The sequence below is a fragment of the Pteropus medius genome, unplaced genomic scaffold (genome assembly GCF_902729225.1).
Source record: "Pteropus medius unplaced genomic scaffold, Ma_sr-lr_union100, whole genome shotgun sequence".
NCBI lineage: Eukaryota > Metazoa > Chordata > Mammalia > Chiroptera > Pteropodidae > Pteropus > Pteropus medius.
The window spans coordinates 6,770,360-6,788,697 of record NW_024349803.1 but is presented as its reverse complement, the minus strand read 5'-3'; the positions used below and the strand labels follow the sequence as shown (position 1 = coordinate 6,788,697).

Genomic DNA, 18,338 nt, shown 5'->3' with positions numbered 1-18,338 from the left:
GTAGAGTGAAAATTACAAGGAGGCAAATGTCAGGCCCCCAAGAGAGCTAGGTAACAACCGGAGGGGTCAAAGGAGAATGGGCTGTCCAGTGAGTGAGGATCATGGTGGGGGAGTGGCAGGGGTGGGGGACGGGGGGTTCTCACCCCTGAATGATTCAGAGGGAGGCTGGATGATAACTTGATAACTCTGTGGGGTGAGGCTGAGATCAGTGAGGATTCCTGTGAGGTTATCAGAGAAACTCTAAGAATCTAGGATCAAGTACATGGGGAAGACATAAAGGAAGCCCTAAGGTCCTGAGTGATTGCATCAGGTTTGTTATGGAGCCATCAGGGAGAAAGCTTCCTAACTCCTCATTACAGAATGACCGGCAGCAAGCAGTGAGGAGGTGCTGGTGGCCTGGGGAGAGCCCTTTTCCACCAATACCAGTGGAAGCAAAAGACCGTGATGAGGTCCATCCTGCATCCAGCTCAAACCACCCATTAACAAATTAAAGAGGAGGAGGAGGAGGGAGAGAAGAGCTACATTCTCAAGTAATTCTCGAGCTTTCGTTTAGCTACGAGAATTGAATTACGTTTTTGCCAAGGCTAACAGAACTTCCTGCAAGATCCAAGCTTCATCTCTTCTTCCTTGCGGGAAGAGAGAGGGGAGGAGAAGAGGTGAGAGAGGAGAGGAAAGGCAGGGGAAAGGTGGACATGGAGCAGGAGAGGTAGGTTAGGGCTCTGCTCCCTGGAGGCTGTCAATTTGGAAATGACAACTTTCACCTATGGTGTCTTGGTGCCACGTCACTACGAGCATTAGTAGGCCAGCCTTGAAGGTAAATGGGGCAGGATGGTGTCACTGGGCTATAAGACAGGTGCTTTGAGCTCTCATTCCAGGCCTGTCTCTAACTCTGGGGTCTCGGGTGAGCCACGTCACCTCTCCAGCTTAGTGTTTTTCTGCAAATGAAGAGTTAAATTGGACGACCCGTGCGGTTCTCCCAGCTCCTGGGAGCTGTGCCTTCAGAACCAGTGGAGACCTGAGCTGTAGCCTGGCAGAGCCAAGGATCAGGGGCAAAAATAACCCGCGATTTTTGTCTTGCCACCTTCTTTCCTGGGATTCTAAGAAGTTTTACAGCCCACTTCGTGGGGACTGCCCAACTCTGGGACAAAGGAATTCTGGAGATGGGCGAGCTGATGTGGCGGAGGGGGAGGTGAGGGGGGATGGTTAGGGGAAAGGGGTGGGGAGCGGGCAAGGCACTTACAGCAGGAGGAGATGGGCACGCTGATGGCCAGGATCACCCAGGCGATGTCCATCTTGCTCAGGCAGATGGTGGCTCTGTGCTGGGGTTTGTCCCCTTCGGCCACATGGGAGATGTTCCCTGCAGTTCCAGGCTTCCGGGTCCCCGCAGGGACCAGGCGGTTGAGGAAGTTTCCGGTGGCCGTGGATACCATCGTGGAGAAAGGACTGGGAACCCTGTCGGTCATGGTGGGGGTGGCCACAGCCTCCTCCTTGGCTCGGGAAGCAGTACTTTCTGAGACCCCGGGGGGTTGGGTTGGGGCCCGTGGGGGTGAGGATGTTCCCTGAGGAAGCCCCTTGGAAGGGGCTGAGACACTTGCACTGAAGGCAGCCTGGGTAGGCCCCGTGGCGGCCGTGAAGACTCCGGAGCTGGCAGACAGAGGTCTGTTGGTTCCAGGGGTGACAGTAAGCCAGGAGTCACTGGGGCTAGGACTGTCCTGGGGGTCACCACGGGGGTGCTGAGAAGGCACTGGGGCAGGCTGTGGGCTGGCAGGGGCACCTGAGGCTGCTGTGGCATCCGGCTTCCGTCCTCGGCTGGTGAAGGTAGGACCACCCCCCTGGTCTGCTCTGCTAAGGCCTGGATTGTCCTCTGTGGGCACCTGGGGGGTAGCGGGTGGTGCCCATGAGGTCCTGCTTGGTGCCGCAGTTGCAGCCACTGTCTGGGTCTGTGGTGAGAAGGAGTAGCCCCAGAATGGGTTCCTGGGGGTGAGGGTGGAGGGCTCAGCCTCCACAGACCCTGTGAAATTGCCTTTGTAGATCTGGAAGATTTTCCCCAGGGGCCTCTTCTGCCCCAGATGCGTGGAGCTCTGATTTCTGCCCCGCCAGCCTTCCTTCCTTCCGGAGTGGCCACCGAGTGCAGGCAGGACAGGACGTGAGGAGCTCCCAGCCCCCTTTCGGGAAGAGCCGGGGGGCCTGGGGGCCCTGCGTGTGGTAGCCCGGGTAGGCGCTGTGGTGGGACGGCTGGTGGCTCCAGTTGGCCTTGTCGGCAGGATGGTGGGCCCAGCCTCCCCCGGAGGGTGGCCCTCTGAGTGGGAGGATGTGGTTGCCGTGACAGCAGGAAGGGGCCCTGTGGTCAGTGGGCCTTCAGCAGGGCGGGTGCTTGCTGTTGCCATAATGGTGGAGACGGCGTTTGTAGGAGGGCGTCCATCTGGATGGGGTGTCTTCGTTGCTGTGGGGGCTTCAGCCTGTGAGGAGCGTCCATCGGGATGGGGGGTCAGTGGCACCACAGAGGTGGGGGCAGCCGCCACGGAGGAGTGTCTGGTAGAGCTGAGGGGTGCTGTCACCATGGTGCCTGAAGGGAGGACCTGAAGAGATTCCCTGGGAGACGGTTCCTGGGCAGCAAATACCAGTGCTTCGGTCAGTGCCAAGGTCAGGAGGAAGCCTTGAGAGGGAGACAGAGAGAAGAGGTAAAATACCCAGGGAGTGGCTTGGCGCCTGGGCCTTCTAATCCGTGAACCTGTGAAGTGCTGTAACTCAAGGGGAATGTCGGGAGCCCTCCTGGGGTCCACACTGCGGCCCGACACTCACCAGACACAGAATCATGTGGAACTGGGCAGGCCTGTTAGGTAGGTGCCACCCAGTACTGTCGGAAGAGATCCCAGCTCCAGGGGAACCAGAGCCAGTGAAATTGGCCAGGCCCATCCTTTCCCACATGCCTCTGAAATGCCAGCAGTCTTCCGCCCAAGGCAGCTTCTCAGAATAGGCTGGGGCTGGGAGCAGGATGATAGCTTGTGGCCTCTGAGTGCCTGGTGGCCCTCTGCGGCCAGGGAGTGGTCAAGCCACAGGGAGGCCGTGGCTTGGTGGAGCCACCCTGAGTAGAATGAGGAAGGCTCAGGTGGCCAGAGCTGACCAACTGCCACGCCTCTTCTCAATCTTCCATTTATGAACTGGACAAAAGGACAAAAGAACAGACCTCTCTTCATTCAGGCCCACTCAGTGATTACGGAGGGCCTACCCTCTCCTTGACCTTGGAGGCTACAAAAAAAGAACTGGGCCGTCTCTGGCCCTGGATGAGCTGGCTGGCATAGATCCATAAACAGTCCCGAAGAAAGGCAGGGGCATCTCAGTGCAGGCAGAAGGAAACGTGGGTCTAGAGGAGGGAGACCAGATCGGGCACCTGTAAAGCACTTAGCACAAAGGCTGGAAGGGAAGGTGTGGTCTTATGGTTGTCCTTAGTGTTAACTGCTCGTGTAGCTACACTATCTGTGGGAAATCATTGCTGATGCCTGGACTTTTTGAGTAGGCGGAACCCTTTTGAGCATTAAAAGAAAGTCATGGATTTTGCATAATGGTCAGCGTGTATGCTTTTAGTTCATTGAGAAAATGTACAAGAATGAAAACTTATAAATAAATATAAAAACACTTCTAAATATATATGGATTAATCACGACAGCATATGCCTATATTTAAAAATAATACCCGACATAAATGTGAGACATAGGACCTATTGAGATCATAGATTGAAAGGACTGGCCACCCCTGGACAACACATGGCCTGGAGCAGCAGCCTGACAGACCTCTGAGGCCTGATGCTGACCTGTGAACTCCTGCTGGTTCACATGCAGGTCACTCCCTCCCGTGCCCTTCCTTCAGCCCTGCTAGCCGACCAGGCTATGTTAGAGCAGAGAGCTGTCTTCTTCTGGTCACTCTCTTGGAACCTCCCTCCCCCAATATATTCCAGCAGGACAGATGGCGAAAGGGGGTCCCTGGTGGTGATTCCTGGCAGTTTGGGATGGTCAGCAAAGCTGCTGACAGGGGAAGGCAGGGACGCTGGTGAGCTTCTAGGATGCAGAGGAGAGGAGGTCATCTCCTGGCATGCCTTTGAAACAAGTCCTACGATGACCCCTGGGGCCACCTCCAACCTAGGTGTGGAGTACGGTCTTGGAGTGGACCTGTGTCCCCACCCCCGTCACCCTGCACTTCTAAATCAGTGGGTGGGGGGAGGGTGAGGAACTGGAGGTCCATCGGAGACTTCAGCACCCATGATCTCTAGGATAGACAGTTTGCCCTAAGCAACAATTTTTTCTAAACTTGCATTCGTGATCAAGCTTATACATCAACAGTGCGCTTCGCTTATTCAGGCCGATCCTTAAAACTGCTTACTGAGCACCCATTCCAGCCCAGTCATTCACACTTGATTTAATCCTCATAACCACTCACTGAGTAGGAAATTGAGGCTCAGGGAGATTAAGTAACATGTTCGAAGTCCTACAGTAGCAGAAGTATATGAAACCAGGGCTGTATCCAAAATGCATGCTTTTTCTGGTCAATCATCACCAGTGATACAGAAGGAGGTCGAGGAAAGGAACTGCATCCACAGAAGTAACAGCCCGCTGCTGTGCTCTGACCAGCTCAGGGTTATTCAGCCCCTCCCTTGCAGTTTAATACCACACAGACAATTTATTCTTAGAACTGGCATCAAGACATCTGATGTTTTGAGGGATATTTCCGTTATAAGCCTCTGCTTGGCTCCTGAGTGCCTTGGTTACGTGAACTGTGTTACCTTCAACTTCATATGTTGAAGCCCTAACCCCGCAGTACCTCAGAATGTGACTGTATTTGAGATAAGGCCTTTAAAGAGGTGATTCAGGTAAAATGAAGCCATGAGGGTGGGTCCTAATCCAATACGACTGGTGTCCTCATAAGAGGTGATTCGAACACACAGAGAAACGTCAGGAATGCCAGTGCAAAGAGCAGGCCATGAGAGGACAGCGGTGAGAGGACACGGGCAAGTCACGGGGAGAGGTCTTATCAGATGCCGGTACTGTCAGCACCTTGACCTTGGGCTTCTAGCTTCCAAAACTGTGAGCGCGCAAATTTCTGTTGTGAAAGCCTTCCACTTTGTGGTACTCTGTTATGGCAGCCTGCGTCAGTGTCTCATGTTAGAGACTCCCAGGAAAAGAAGTGGAGACTGGGGCTGTGTGCTCATAGTTTATTTTGGGAAGTGATCTGAGGCGATAGCCATTAGGGTCTGAGATGAGCGAAACAGGGAAAATCAATACAAAGGCAAGTCATAAGCTGACCAGAATGGGCCACTCAAATTCCCTGGGAACCAATCAGGAGCTGAGCAGACTGCCTCTTGAACTGTCCCGGCAGAGGAGCACTTACATGCCCAGCAGCTCCAACCCTACCGGCCAAGGGCTGCTCCGTGGGTGCACATTCTGCTGCACTTCCTGGCTCCTGCAGGAGGGCTACGTGGCTGAGTCAGAGAGGGGCTGTCTGGTTCCACCTGCATCCAGCTGGTGGCTGCCACAACAGCTGGAATTAAAATTAAGGGCCCAGAGCATTCCTGGGGTGGAATACCAGATGTGTTGGATACAACTGGAAGCCAGAGACCAAGGACACAGCAGTCTCTTGGCAGCGGCATCGAGGGCAATGCAAAGCTTTCAGAGAGACCCAGCTGACCGCAGAGACAGGTAGGGGGAGGGAGAGGAGCCACCCTCGCCTCCAACACTTCTGCAGCGCTCAGGCAGAGGGGTTAACACTTCCCTGTATTCACAATACTCAAGGAAAGAAATTCCCCTGCCTCTCCCACCAGGAGCATCCCAGGGGCTAAAATTCTCCCAGCGGGGATTGTATGACCGGAACCTTTCCTGCTGCAAGACTTGAGAGTGCAAGTAAATGCGTTTGCCTTTACATCCCCTAAAACTATTTTTCTCTCTAGGAGGACTGTTAAAGCGCCCCTTAGCCATTTCTTCTTTAGACTTCAGAGCAGCGGTGCCCAGTCTTTTTGGCACTAGGGACCGGTGCTCCTATGAGAATCCAATGCCTGATGATCTGAGATGGAGCTGAGGTGGTGATGCTAGCGCTGGGGAGCGGCTGCAGATCCAGATAAAGCTTTGCTCTTTTGCCTGCTTCTCACAGTCTGCTGTGCGGCCTGGTTCCCAACAGGCCCCTCACTGGTACCGGTCCACGGCCAGGGGCAGAGGTTGGGGACTCCTGCTTTAGAGTAAACCATTGGTACAGTGCATAGACATTGCCATCCTGGCTACAAAGGGTTTTTACCTGGAGGAATACATTTAGCTGTCTGGATGAGAGGGGCCCTAGAGGTAACTTAATCTGACTCCCTCATTTCACAGCGGGCGAAATGGAAGGAGTGAAGTCAATAGTCCACGAATACACAGCTGGTGGGGGACACAGCCTGGATCACGGAAATTATTTCAAAGCAACTTTTCATTTGCATCATAAAAATTGCTACAATGTTGCATTGCCCAAACACCTTCAACCTCCACTGTCACCTACAGTATGGAAATCAGACAAGAGTTTACCTCTCCTTCCGGGCACAAAAGGTTAACAATTGAATATAAAGGGTGGCACACTGTCACAATAGCTGTGCAAGGCCTTCAACCCCTAACAGATGCAAATTTTCATTCAAGGCCCTTTGTGCTGGCCTGCTCACCAAGCTCCCCACAATCTGGGGCTACTGCCTCTTTGCATGCCATTTGCATTGATTTACATAATGGCTTCTGGAGGTTCTAATTCCACATATGTAAGAGAGACTAAAACTAAAATCTAGCTTGACATGCTTTAAATATGGAACCGATTTTTAAAGCATGTTGGAATAAGGAAAAGTGTGAGTGTGGGGCGGAAACCCTCAGATGGATGGGAGCCCAGATATCCATGAAGGCCTCCTCCTACCTATTCCAATATTCCAATGCATATGTGATCCCAGGACCTGGGGAAAAGAAAGAGGCCCTCCCCCTCTGTTTATGTGGTTAGTTCCCACAGTCCATATTGGACCTGATATTTACATCGGGCAAAGGCAAGGACGTGAAGGAAGAAATGGCTAATATGTACTGCGTGCTTCCTACATACTGTGTGCTGCTCTTCTACATACTGTGTGCTGCTCGAAGGTTTAAGCCTATCCTGACACAATCCTCGCAGCTATTAGCTCCTCCTTGTTGCAACTGAGGAAAAGCACAGAGAGGTACAGAAACCGGCCGACTCTCACACAGCTGGGGAACGGTGAGCTATGATTTGAACCTGGCAGCTTGGCTCCAGAGTGTATAATTTAAACCACTTTCTCTCACTGCCTACCCTGCAGGCTGCTCTGCACAATAAAAGCAATGATCTATAATATATTGGGAACTGATTTTCTATTACTGGTCTTTTGACTTTTCTTCTTTTTTACCTATTTTCTTCTATCTCCATTTCAGGGCTCTCTATGTGACACATTTGGCATTCTGTTAACAATCCAGTCCAATCCATTAACTTTACTTTTTACTTTGCAAATGACCAGAGCCAGGGTGGGGAATTGGGGGGCTGGGTGGGGTGGGGGGGAGGAGACGGAACAGGAATTGTAGTAGTACAATTTAAGAGCTGGAAATCCTTGCTGTAATTTCCCTTTTCCCCCCAATCCTGGCATCTCATGCACATTGCTGCTTAATTAATGGTAAAATTTTTCTCTTAAAATCGCTTCTACACACATACAAGACATATGTTACATAGATACATTTTTCTCTTACACACATAAACAGAGTTCTAACTCATTTTCCTCGTAATTTAAAATATCTTCTTTTAAGTAGAACTCCCCATTAAACTAGATTTCTACTGCCAGACATCGCCATTGCCTCTAAGCCCTATGACAGTCACTGGAGTCTAAGAAGTCTTCTACCCCATCTTGTCACTAAACAAGATGGCAGCTTGGCTATCCTGGATGCCTAGTGTGGTAGTTTAAAATCACATCTACAAGTTCTCTGACACTCCTCCCACCGAGAGGTGGCGTCTACTTCTCTGCCCATCGAACCCAGGTGGGCCTTTGTGACTGACCTCTATGAACAGAGTAAAGCGGAAGTGACACCACGTGATTTCCAAGGTCAGGGCAGAAAAGGCCTTGCAGCTTCTGCAGGTTTCTCTTGGGGGCCTTCAGCCCCGTGTAAGAAGTCCTGCTCCCTCGAGGCCACCACATGGAGGGAGTGTGGAGGGCCCACGTGGATAGTGAGGGGGAAGCCTGAGGGGGCCCGGCTGTTCCAGCCCAGCCAGGCGTCAGACGTAAGAGTGAAGAAGCCTGGGAGATGACCCCAGCCAGTGACCATATAAGAGACCCCCAGTGAGAGCTGCCTAGCTGAGCAACCCCAACATTCATGAACAAAGTAACTTACTGCTTTAAGCCACTGTTTTGGGGGGGGGGGTTTGTCAGGCGGCAGCAGTAACTGGAACACCATCTACGTAGAAGTGAAATTTCAGCTCTTTCAGTGACCACTCTGGCTTTCAACATCAGGGTTTTTTTTTAGTGCTTGGGCTCCACAGGCTGATTTTGATTTTGATTCCCTTACTGTCCTCCTCTCCTGCCAAGACTCAAGGAAAGGGAAACATCTCAATTCTGGGCTCTTTCTACAGCATCACGACTTCTCTGGTCTGCACAAAGGAAGAAAGGAACAAATGCATACTAGAAGTGCCATGAAGCTTCCTGGCACATATGCACTTTGCGGTCTGTGGGGACACATGGAATAAGGCTGGAGGCTAGTCCACGGTGCCTGCATGTTGAGATATGGCCATATCCTTCAAGGAGCTGCCATTCTAGAAGGGAAGAAAATCTGTTATGACAGGGGCAGGAATGCACATACCAAAGATGTCCTCCTGAAGACTTTCCCCAAACAAATAAAAATGAGGGTCAGAATTAGATGGATGAAAAGGTCAACTCAACTTCTAACAAAATAACAGGATCTTTAATATTCAGGGAACATCTCACTGACATTACAGGAAAAACACAAATGAATCATTCCAGACTGCCCTGTACTCTCACAAAGGAAAAGGAAAAGGCTCATAAAGATGTTCCACGCTTTACAACACAAAACCGGATAAACACTGCCTCAGCCAGGTGGTCAAGGTTACATCAACAGTGACAAAGTCACGGTGATGGTATGTACCCTTGACAAAAAAACGGAACTTTACACCTGTTGCTTTCCTTCCTTAAACCTATAACTCCAGTCTAATCATAAGGAAAACACTCAAAAAACCCAATTAAGGAACATTCTAAAAACATCTGACCAATACTCCTTACAGTTGTCAAGGTCATCAAAAACAAGAAAGTCTGAGAAACTGTCACAGCCAAAAGGTGCCTAAGGAGACATGGCGACTAAATGCAATGTGGTATCCTGGATGAGATCCTGGAACAGAAAAAGGTCATTAGGGGAAAATGGAGATGATCTGAACAAAGTACTCAGAATAATGTGTCAATATAGGTTCATCAATCATGACAAATGTACCACAGTCATGATAATAGGAAACCGGGTGTGGGATATGTAAGAACTCTGATATACCTCTGCAACTCTCCTGTAGGTTTAAAACTATTCCAAAGTTTAAAAAAAATGGTTCCACAGAGGTGAGTCAGCAGGGACAGTGTGAGGGCCATCCCACAGGGGTAGGTCCTGGAAGGGGCTTTAGCTGAAGGGAGGAGGTTGGCAGGCAACTTTCCCGGCACCCCGTGTGAGATTACACACTCACAGATGTGTTCTGGATACTACTTAGGGAAAGAGACAGGGAAAAAATATTCCATGACTATTGCTGCACCTATGTATATTCCCTCTGATTCTCACCTTTTTAATATTCACCAAATGTGGAGTTGGGAGGTGAAATGGTCAGGGAGACTAACAGCCTGGACATATGGTTTTTTAACCTGTTCAAATTCCAACTGAGCGGTCAGGGTAATGCCACCCGTGGTGACATAAACAGTTACAGCTTTCCTGACCAAGGAAGCAGGCTACAAGAAAATCAGAGCTTATCATTACCACAGGGCTAGACTGTCCATCATTTAATTTACACGCGGAAGCTATACAACGTGTTGGGCATGGATACATACATTCTCATTCAAAATGTTTGCCCATATCCCTTTCCTGCTAGGTGATGACACATCCATCTCTAAAAATCCAACTTGAACTGTCACTTTGTCCAGACAAGGTCAAGGTCCCTCACCTCTTCTGGACAGAAAGTGGGCTCCCTGAGCAGTGCTCCCAGGGCACTCCGCTCCTGTCTATATTGTGGCCCATCTCTCCACAGAGCTCTTCCGTCAAGGGCATGGTTAGAAGGCACGGACCTGGGGCTCAGTGGAATTTAGGTTCAATCCAGGCTCTAACTTCCTCATTGGGGGACTTCAGGCAAATTAAACTTTTGTTTTCCTCAGCTGTATAATAAGGATGATAATGCCTGACTTTAGGATTCGTTCAGGGCTGGGAATATAAGACTAAGAGGCCCAGAGGCTCCACACGGTGCCAGGCTTTCAACGGGTGGTAGCTGTGGTTTTCACTTCTACTACATTTAGGTCACTCCCCTGGGACTGTGAGCTTCTTGAGATCTAGAGCCTCAGAATTTAGTTCGCTGTCTGACTTCTGCTAGGAGCAGTCTGAAAAATGTGAGAATGAAAGAATACTTAAAATTCCATACATGCCGCTGAATGCTCACCACAAAATTATAGATATTTATTTCTTTGAAAACAGTATCAATGAAAGAAAGTAGTAATGTGAGTCCTGTGATGTGGCAGTATAGGGGTGTGTGCGTGTGCGCGCGCGTGTGTGTGTGTGCGCGCGCGCGCACGTGCGCATGCTTGTACATACCCATGTGTATATATGCCTCATTTTTACTTTGCTTGTCAGTGACTAACTGGTTCAAATGAACATACATTTCATATGACAAGTGAAGCAGGAGCAGGCAGGGACGGAACCCACTTCCTGCACTTCCCTCCCAAGACCCTCCCCAACGATTGCGCCTCTCACTGTAGGTTCCATTCCTAATTACATCAGCAAGTTGGCCTTCATTTCCTTCCAAAGAAAGGGCTGTGTAAGAGTGTTTCCCAGAATCTGGGATTTTCACAGACGAGTCCCAGCGTTGGCTTCCTGGTCCAAGGTGTGTGCCCTTGAAAGGTTTGGATGAGAGCCGTCAGAAAGTAGGACAAACAGGAGGACTTACTGTTGGGAGGTAGCTTGCAGGGCAGCGCCATGGAGGGCCTCGGCATGCCCTAGATAAGTTTGTGGTGTCTCCTATAAACCCAATAAAGTGACTCCTGCAGAGCCCGCAGACCCACAGTTGGGGTCTGGTCCAGTGGGCTCCTCAGCAAGCATCATAGGACCTTTGGGACTCCTGGGGAACGCCCCGAAGAGTCCTGGGACCTGCCCAAAGAGGCTGAGGTACCGGACCTGAGCACACCAGCATCTGTCTACCCTTAGCTTCAAATTCTCAAAAGGCAGGAGGAGAAGAAAAAGACACGACGTCCTTGCCTGATCACGCCTGAGAGTCACTTACCTAAAAACAGCATTGGGGCTATTCACCTGACATTCTCCGGAGCTTGCTGACAGTCTGAAGTGTCACCTCTTAGCATCCCCTCCTCCTCACCAAAGAGCCTGCCAGAGAGGAGGTGGCTAGAAGGGACAGTAGCAGTGTCGGAGAGGAGGGGGGTGGGCAGGGCACAGGGAGAGGTTCAAGGGCTGACGTCAAAGAAGTCTGTCTGTTCTTTCTGGCACGCCTGCCTCCCTGCCCCTGAGCCCCTGTAGCTCCTCCCTGGGCGTCCTGCAAGGCTGCTTGGTATTCTCGCCGTTCCCCGGCGGACTGGCTGCAGGCTATCTGGCACTGCTCTCCTCAGTTACCAATGGTTCACTGCCTGTTCCAGTTTGGCTGGAACAAAACGGCTCAGGAAACACAGCTGTGCATCCTTGTGAAAGTGCCTAATTTCCCATTTCAAGGCAGGATGCCCCTACTCCAAGGTATAATTTAGGTTTTGGGCATGAATTAGATTTCACAATTGAATTCTGAAATGTGGCCCTCTAGGCTGTGTCTGTTTGGGGATTAAAAATCTTCCTCCCCTCTTGTCCCTCCTCCTCAGTACTGAAACTGATACTGTCACTAATTCTAAATTTCTACTTATTGAGCACCTACTATGTGCCAGGCACTCAAACGAGTAATTTTTATATATCATCGTACTGAATCTTCATAAAACCCTCAAGTTGGAAAAAAACAAATCTTAACCCATGTCCTATCTGATTTTAAGACTGCCCACCCTTTACTTCTTCATTATTCCTTATGGGTATAAATCTGTGGATTTAGGTACCTGAATAATTCAACGTGTACTTGGAGGTAGCTTTCAGAAGGAAACACTAATAAGTTTTGTTCATGTCAAGCTGAGGAAACAAAAACAAAAATATAGAGCAAGGAGAAAACAATGGAGGGTGGTCATTCGGGACTATGTTGGATGGAGCAGATTCTCTGTGCAGCCACTTGACAGGGAACCCATGAAAGCCGGAGGAACCCAGGAAGGCTTCCTCGAAGAGGAGAAACCTGAGCCCTCTTACTACCATTCCTCCATTGGTTCATTTCCTCATTCATACATTTAATATACATTTATTGAGGGCGATGCTGAGTGTGGCATTATGTTTCCCAGATAAGGTGGCATCATGATCTCTACCATGGAAATGGCTGCTATTGCCTTAGTCCCCACCATGGGTAATAAAATGCATACTGGCAGAGAAAATTCTGGCAAATTCTGAAAAAGTAAGTTTATCTATGGGTGGGAAACACTTTTGCATACTTTACAGTGTGCTAATGTTCAGAATAAGAATACACATTTATGAAGCATCAATTCTGTTTGCAAGTATTTTACACGTGCAAACTGATTTAATACTCATAAAACTTTTGTGAGGTGGGTTTTGTTCCCTACAAGTGATGTTTAGAGAGCTTAAAAAATTTATTCAAGGTCACTCATTCAAGGGTAGCCAAGATGCACATGTAAAAAATATATATATATATATATATATATATATATATATATATATATTTTTAATTCCCCTTCTCTACTTCTTTTTTTCTGTTTCCAGCTGTGGACAGTGCCAGCTACAAAAGCCCATTAGTGATAATGCTTGATTGCTTCTGTTCCCAGTGAGCTCACCACCTGATCAAAGGAGTCCTAGCTTCAGCAGACCGTAGAGATGACAAGCAGATGACCGTGCAGAATCAGGCCCTTCAGGGCTGTTCCACTCTGGTCTGGCTCTACTCCAGGCACACGGTTCAAGTTCTGTCTCTGATTTGAACCCAATAAAAATAATCAGGATCAGGATTGAAAGGCTCTCTGAAAGGCTCTAATCTCCAGGCCAAGCTTGGGGTGGTGTGGGGACTGCCACAACCCTCCTTGGGGACGTTGTCTTTTGCAGACACCCTCCTCAGTGGTAGGAAGGTAGCTGCCTCTACCTCCTAGGCCGGGGGGCTGAGGAGGAGAAGAGGTAGTTCCTTGCCACTGAGATTTGCTTAGCTGTTTTCTCTTTACTCTAGCCACAGGGCCCAAAAGCTCAGGTGCCTGAGGCACATAGGTAAGTGTGCACCTCCCTCCCCCAAACATGGTCCGAATTTCTTTTAGACTCTAGAACACAGTGTTACAATCGATCCTACAGATCTAGAAATAGGACACTTTGAATAAAGGGTGTTTTGTTCTATTCAATCTTCTTTTTCCTGGAGAGGTGCGGAGAGAAAAGACACTGGAACCAAGTGTAAATTCACTCACTAGTTGTATAACTGTGTTTCGATTTCCCAGATAAGCTGGCTACGTTCAGAGTCAGGCTGCTGCTTTCCATTTGCTGCGAAGTCCTCTCGTTTGTTCTTTAGATGTTGCACTGAATTGGTGTAGAGGACACTGTAGTCCACCACTCAGATTCCTCCTTCCACATAGCTGAGTTTCTCCTCAGGAATTGGTCTCAGCTCAAGAGAGCTACATCACTCAAGATTCCTGCTGGGAAACCTGCATCCAATGACTGGTTCCTGTGGGGTTAAAAGGGCTGGTCCCCTGGCCTCAATCTGGGAGGACTATGAAGGGCCATAAAGCTCCAGAGTTCCCTGCTGAGTTGGCTAAAGCCTTTGGTGTAACTGCATCGCAGCCCAGCTTCTCCCCCTGCCCGATCCTGCTCCCCTCACCCTCTTAAAGGTGTTGATTCTGGGAACACTTCCAAAAACTCTCCTGTATGCAAATGTGCAGCTCAGTCTGCTTCCAGGGGACCAGGTGTGCAGTGCACGGAATTCAGTCAGTGCTGTGGCTGATGGGAAGACGATTCTTTCCTTCTTGCCACTTCCCTTGTTTCTCCCGTAACCCTTCCACCTCATTTAACATCCTTTTAAGGATTTGCCACTTCTGAGTGGCCTCCCTTTGTGTGCCCCTTCTGGGTTCCAGTCACCCTAATCGTGAATGCCACACTAAATGATAGTATGGAAGACTTTTCCTTTTGTCATTGTGTATTTTCTCACATCCTTCCATTAGCCTGGAAGCTCCTTTAAAAAGGCAATTTCAAGTTTAATTTAAAAATATTCCCTCTCACCCAGTCATATACGAGTGATGATTGGGGCACCCAATCCTATTGGCTGAACATTTGACAAATCCCTCATCACTACCTTATTTTCCCCTCTCATTCGCTTAATTCATTCAGCACATATTTACTGCGTGTAAATGAATTCGCTTAATTTATTCAGCACATATTTACTGCGTGTCCTGTCTACGCTATGGGGGCACACAAAGAAATGCCGTTTCCTTCCTACCGTCCGGAGCATTGTGGTTGAGCAAGAGGGCTTTGTGGCAGTGTGGCTAACCCTGAGACCATACTGCCAAGGTTCAAACCCCTTTTCCCTGCTTTCGAGCTCGGTGACCTTGGGCAAGTTACTTAAGCTCTCTGTGCCTTGGTTCCCTCGCCTGTAACATGAGATTAATAATACTCATTACCTCATAAGATTACTGTGAGGATTAAATGAGTTAATATATAAAGGATTTATAACATTGTTTAGTGCACAGCGAGCATTATTTAAGTCTGCATTGTCCAGTATGGTAGCTGCTGGCCACATGAGGCTACTGAGCACTCCAAATGTGGCTGGTTCAAATTGAAATGTGCTGTAAATATAAAATACATACCTACTTTTGAAGACTTAGTACAAAAAAGTAGAATATCTCATTAATAATTTCTATATTGAATACATATTGAAATATTTTAGATATATTTGGTTAAATAAAATTTATTGAAGTTAATTTCATCTTTTTATTAATATGGCTACTATACAATTTAAAAATTGCATACGTGGTTCATATTATATTTCCATTTAATGTAGGGAGGAGGCAAGAGAATTAAAAATGTTAATCAAATCACAATCGGAGACTGCAATATGCAGATCAGCCCTGCAGCCAGGCCAGGAGGACACCTTCAGAACAAAGGCAGAGTTCTGCTGGGATTGCTAACAACCCATTTCCTACACCTGTGAAGGGGAAACAGGAACCAAGAGTCATTCCCTATGGCTAAAGCCATGGGGAACCAATGAATTAAAGGCTAGAAACTGCCAGCAGGCCTTTCACTCTAGGTATTCTTACCTTTTCAGGCTATGTATCCTTCCCCTTCCTCACTGAATGTCCACATCAAAGGAAATGGAAACTAAAAAATGACATGTAAACTGAATTCCCTGAATACTCAGGGTCCCTCTCAGTGCCTTTACTCTGTCTCTCTCTGCCTCTGAGAGGAGACCACACTCTGCAGAGTGTTACCCCTTTCCTAATAAACTTTCCTGTTGGCTCTAACTTTGGCGTGTGTGTTGAATTCTTTCTACAGTCTCCGCCAAAGGACCCTCTTCTTCTCTCGGTGCAGGGCTTGGTCTCCCCCTGCACTCGAGGAAATTTGCCCTGTCCAGCATCATCCTGAACAGTATTAATTTCAGTCTTTGCTATAAAAATAGTAATGAAAAGCAGAATATAATTCATCCTGTAACAGGGACATGCACTGTCAGGAGCGTGGACCACCAGCAGCATCAGCACTACCTGGAAAACTTGTTAGAAATAGAGACCCTTGGGTCCCCATTCCAGACCCACTGAATCAGAAACTCAGGGAACAGGCTAGATTATTTGTATTTTTTAAAAAAGAAACCTACAGGTTATTCTGATCTCACCAAAGTTTGAAAGATATGGTCTAAGAGAGTGCAGAGGCGTCTAACTGGTTCTGCTAGAGAAGACCATGCTGTCTACAGGACAGCCACAGAGAAGAGGTAGGGAGGGAAGCCACACAGGAAGTCACCTAGGCATTTAGTAAGTTTCAAATAAAAAGAGTCAGGTGGCCTACAGCAACGCTCCATTCCGCTCTGCTTGGCTAACTTCAGATGCAGCTTTTTTTTTTTGGAGACAAATGCTATCTGGCCTGGTCGGGTCCCTGGTCCTCTGCACCTTCTTAATCTAAAGTGAGCCAAGAACAAATGGAATCTCCACTATCTGCCCATGGTAAAATTAATTTGCATTTGTAAAATACAACCTCAAAACGTGTTTGTTCTTCTGTGTTGTGCTCAGCTCCAAGTGGATGTGGAATCCTCTGGGCAGCCCAGGTTCAGAAAGTGCTCCTGCAACAGCTCAGGAGCTGGCCAGTGACAAGTGGGTCAGCTTCTAGGTAGAGCTGCTTTCTGAGCGCATCATAAAAGGCAGTGCGGGAGGAGGGGTGGCCGTAGAGATCCCCTTCCATCAGGAAAAGACTACACTAACTCTGTGATTTTGCACTTTGGATTTATGGTCTGTTTTTTCTTGGGCTCTTAGTAAGACACCTTTCAATTGATGAAGTCCAAATTCTGCCCTCGGTCACGAGTTCTGAGAAGTCCATGCATTGTAGTGTGGGTTAAAGGATTCAGTAAACTTAAGCCACATTTCTTTCCCAGGGGAAGTGGGAGGGGAGAGCTGGGAAGAGGGGGCTCTACGGGCCATCATCACTGGGGAAGGAGGCTGCAGGCGCACAACAAACTCATTTTTGTACAGAAGCCTGTGTTTGCTCTCTGCCCCCACCCCCAGGTTCAGAACCTGTGTATTCATAGCCACCTCTGCTCACAATGAACACATCACCTTCACTCATTGTGAATTATGCTGTAGAAATTTTGGGCCAGCAGCAAGTTTTCCCATTGAATGATTTCCTGGAAGTAGCTTTGTGTCTGTGGCTCTAACCCACCAAGGGTGGGGCAAGTATCAGAACATCAGCAGTGACAGCTGCATCAGGTTTAACGGCAATAATGCTAATACTACTAATAGAAGTGATAGCAGTACCAGTGATGGTAGCGGTAGTAATGGTCAGATAGGTATCGTTTATTCGGTCTACATTCCAGATACTGAATTATGTACTTTACTACTACGCCAGGTTATATTTTCCAAATAGGACTGCATCAAAATATCTTACCCCGCAGGTTCTTCCTACAGTGTGATGTTGATATTCATGGAGAGATGGAGTCTATGTTCCCTCCCCTTGTATCTGGGCAGGCCTGTGACTACGGCAGAAGTGACACGATGAGTTCCAAGTTCCAGTATGAGTTAATAAAAGGTGACCTGTAGTAAGTCTGGCTGTCCTAAAGCTGCTATGCCGGGTAGATCACACAGAGATGGAGATGCCCAAGGAGCCCCAGCTCTTTAAGACCCCAACTGTGAGTGAACAAACCTTTAGGTGATTTCAGCCCAGGCGATGCCAAGTGAAGCAGAGACAAGCTGTCCTCACAAAGTTCTGTCCAGAATGCAGGTTTGTGAACAAAATAAATGGTGTCATTGTTTTAAAACCGCAAAGTTTTGGGGTGGTTTGTTACACATCAATAGTAAATGGGACTCCTACATTATCTCAGTAAACCATACAATAACATTATCTCAAACCCTCAATAACCTAGGTATTATTATCACAGCTAACTTAAGATGAGGCAACATACAAAGAGGTTAAGTGATTGTATAAACTGTTAAAGAAATGAGGACTTTTCAGACTTTACAAAATGAATTCCATGGCAGCCATGACAGTAATGTCAACTTGCGCATGATGGGAACGCCCTTAGGGTGTGACCAGAATGCCCCAAACCACAGAAACATCAGCTTCCACTCGCAGGAGCCCATAAGCAAGAGGATCCCACCTTGTAAGGTCCGTATAAGCCGAATACCTTAGACAGATGATGCTCAAGCCTAACCCGACAGCATCACGGATAGATGTGCCGGAGCCAAAGACTCTGACCTTCTGACCCATCACAGCTGTTGGCTTGGGACCCATGTGCAGCTCTGCACACCCCAAGTCAACAGAGCTCACTTTGGAGACGCTAAGGACTTTCATCCCTTGGCTCTG

The 18,338-nt window shown here is 48.4% G+C and overlaps 1 protein-coding gene across 11 annotated transcripts in view; it reads right to left on the bottom strand.

Annotated features, from left to right (window-relative positions):
* The window catches only part of TMEM108 (transmembrane protein 108), a 482,840-nt gene that overhangs the window by 13,429 nt on the left and 451,073 nt on the right, over positions 1–18,338 (bottom strand). For all 11 annotated transcript variants that reach the window (XM_039837153.1, XM_039837152.1, XM_039837148.1 and 8 more), the window contains one exon: positions 1,241–2,656. In XM_039837153.1, the coding sequence (XP_039693087.1) occupies positions 1,241–2,656 (1,416 nt within the window). The remainder of the gene's footprint in view (positions 1–1,240; positions 2,657–18,338) is intronic.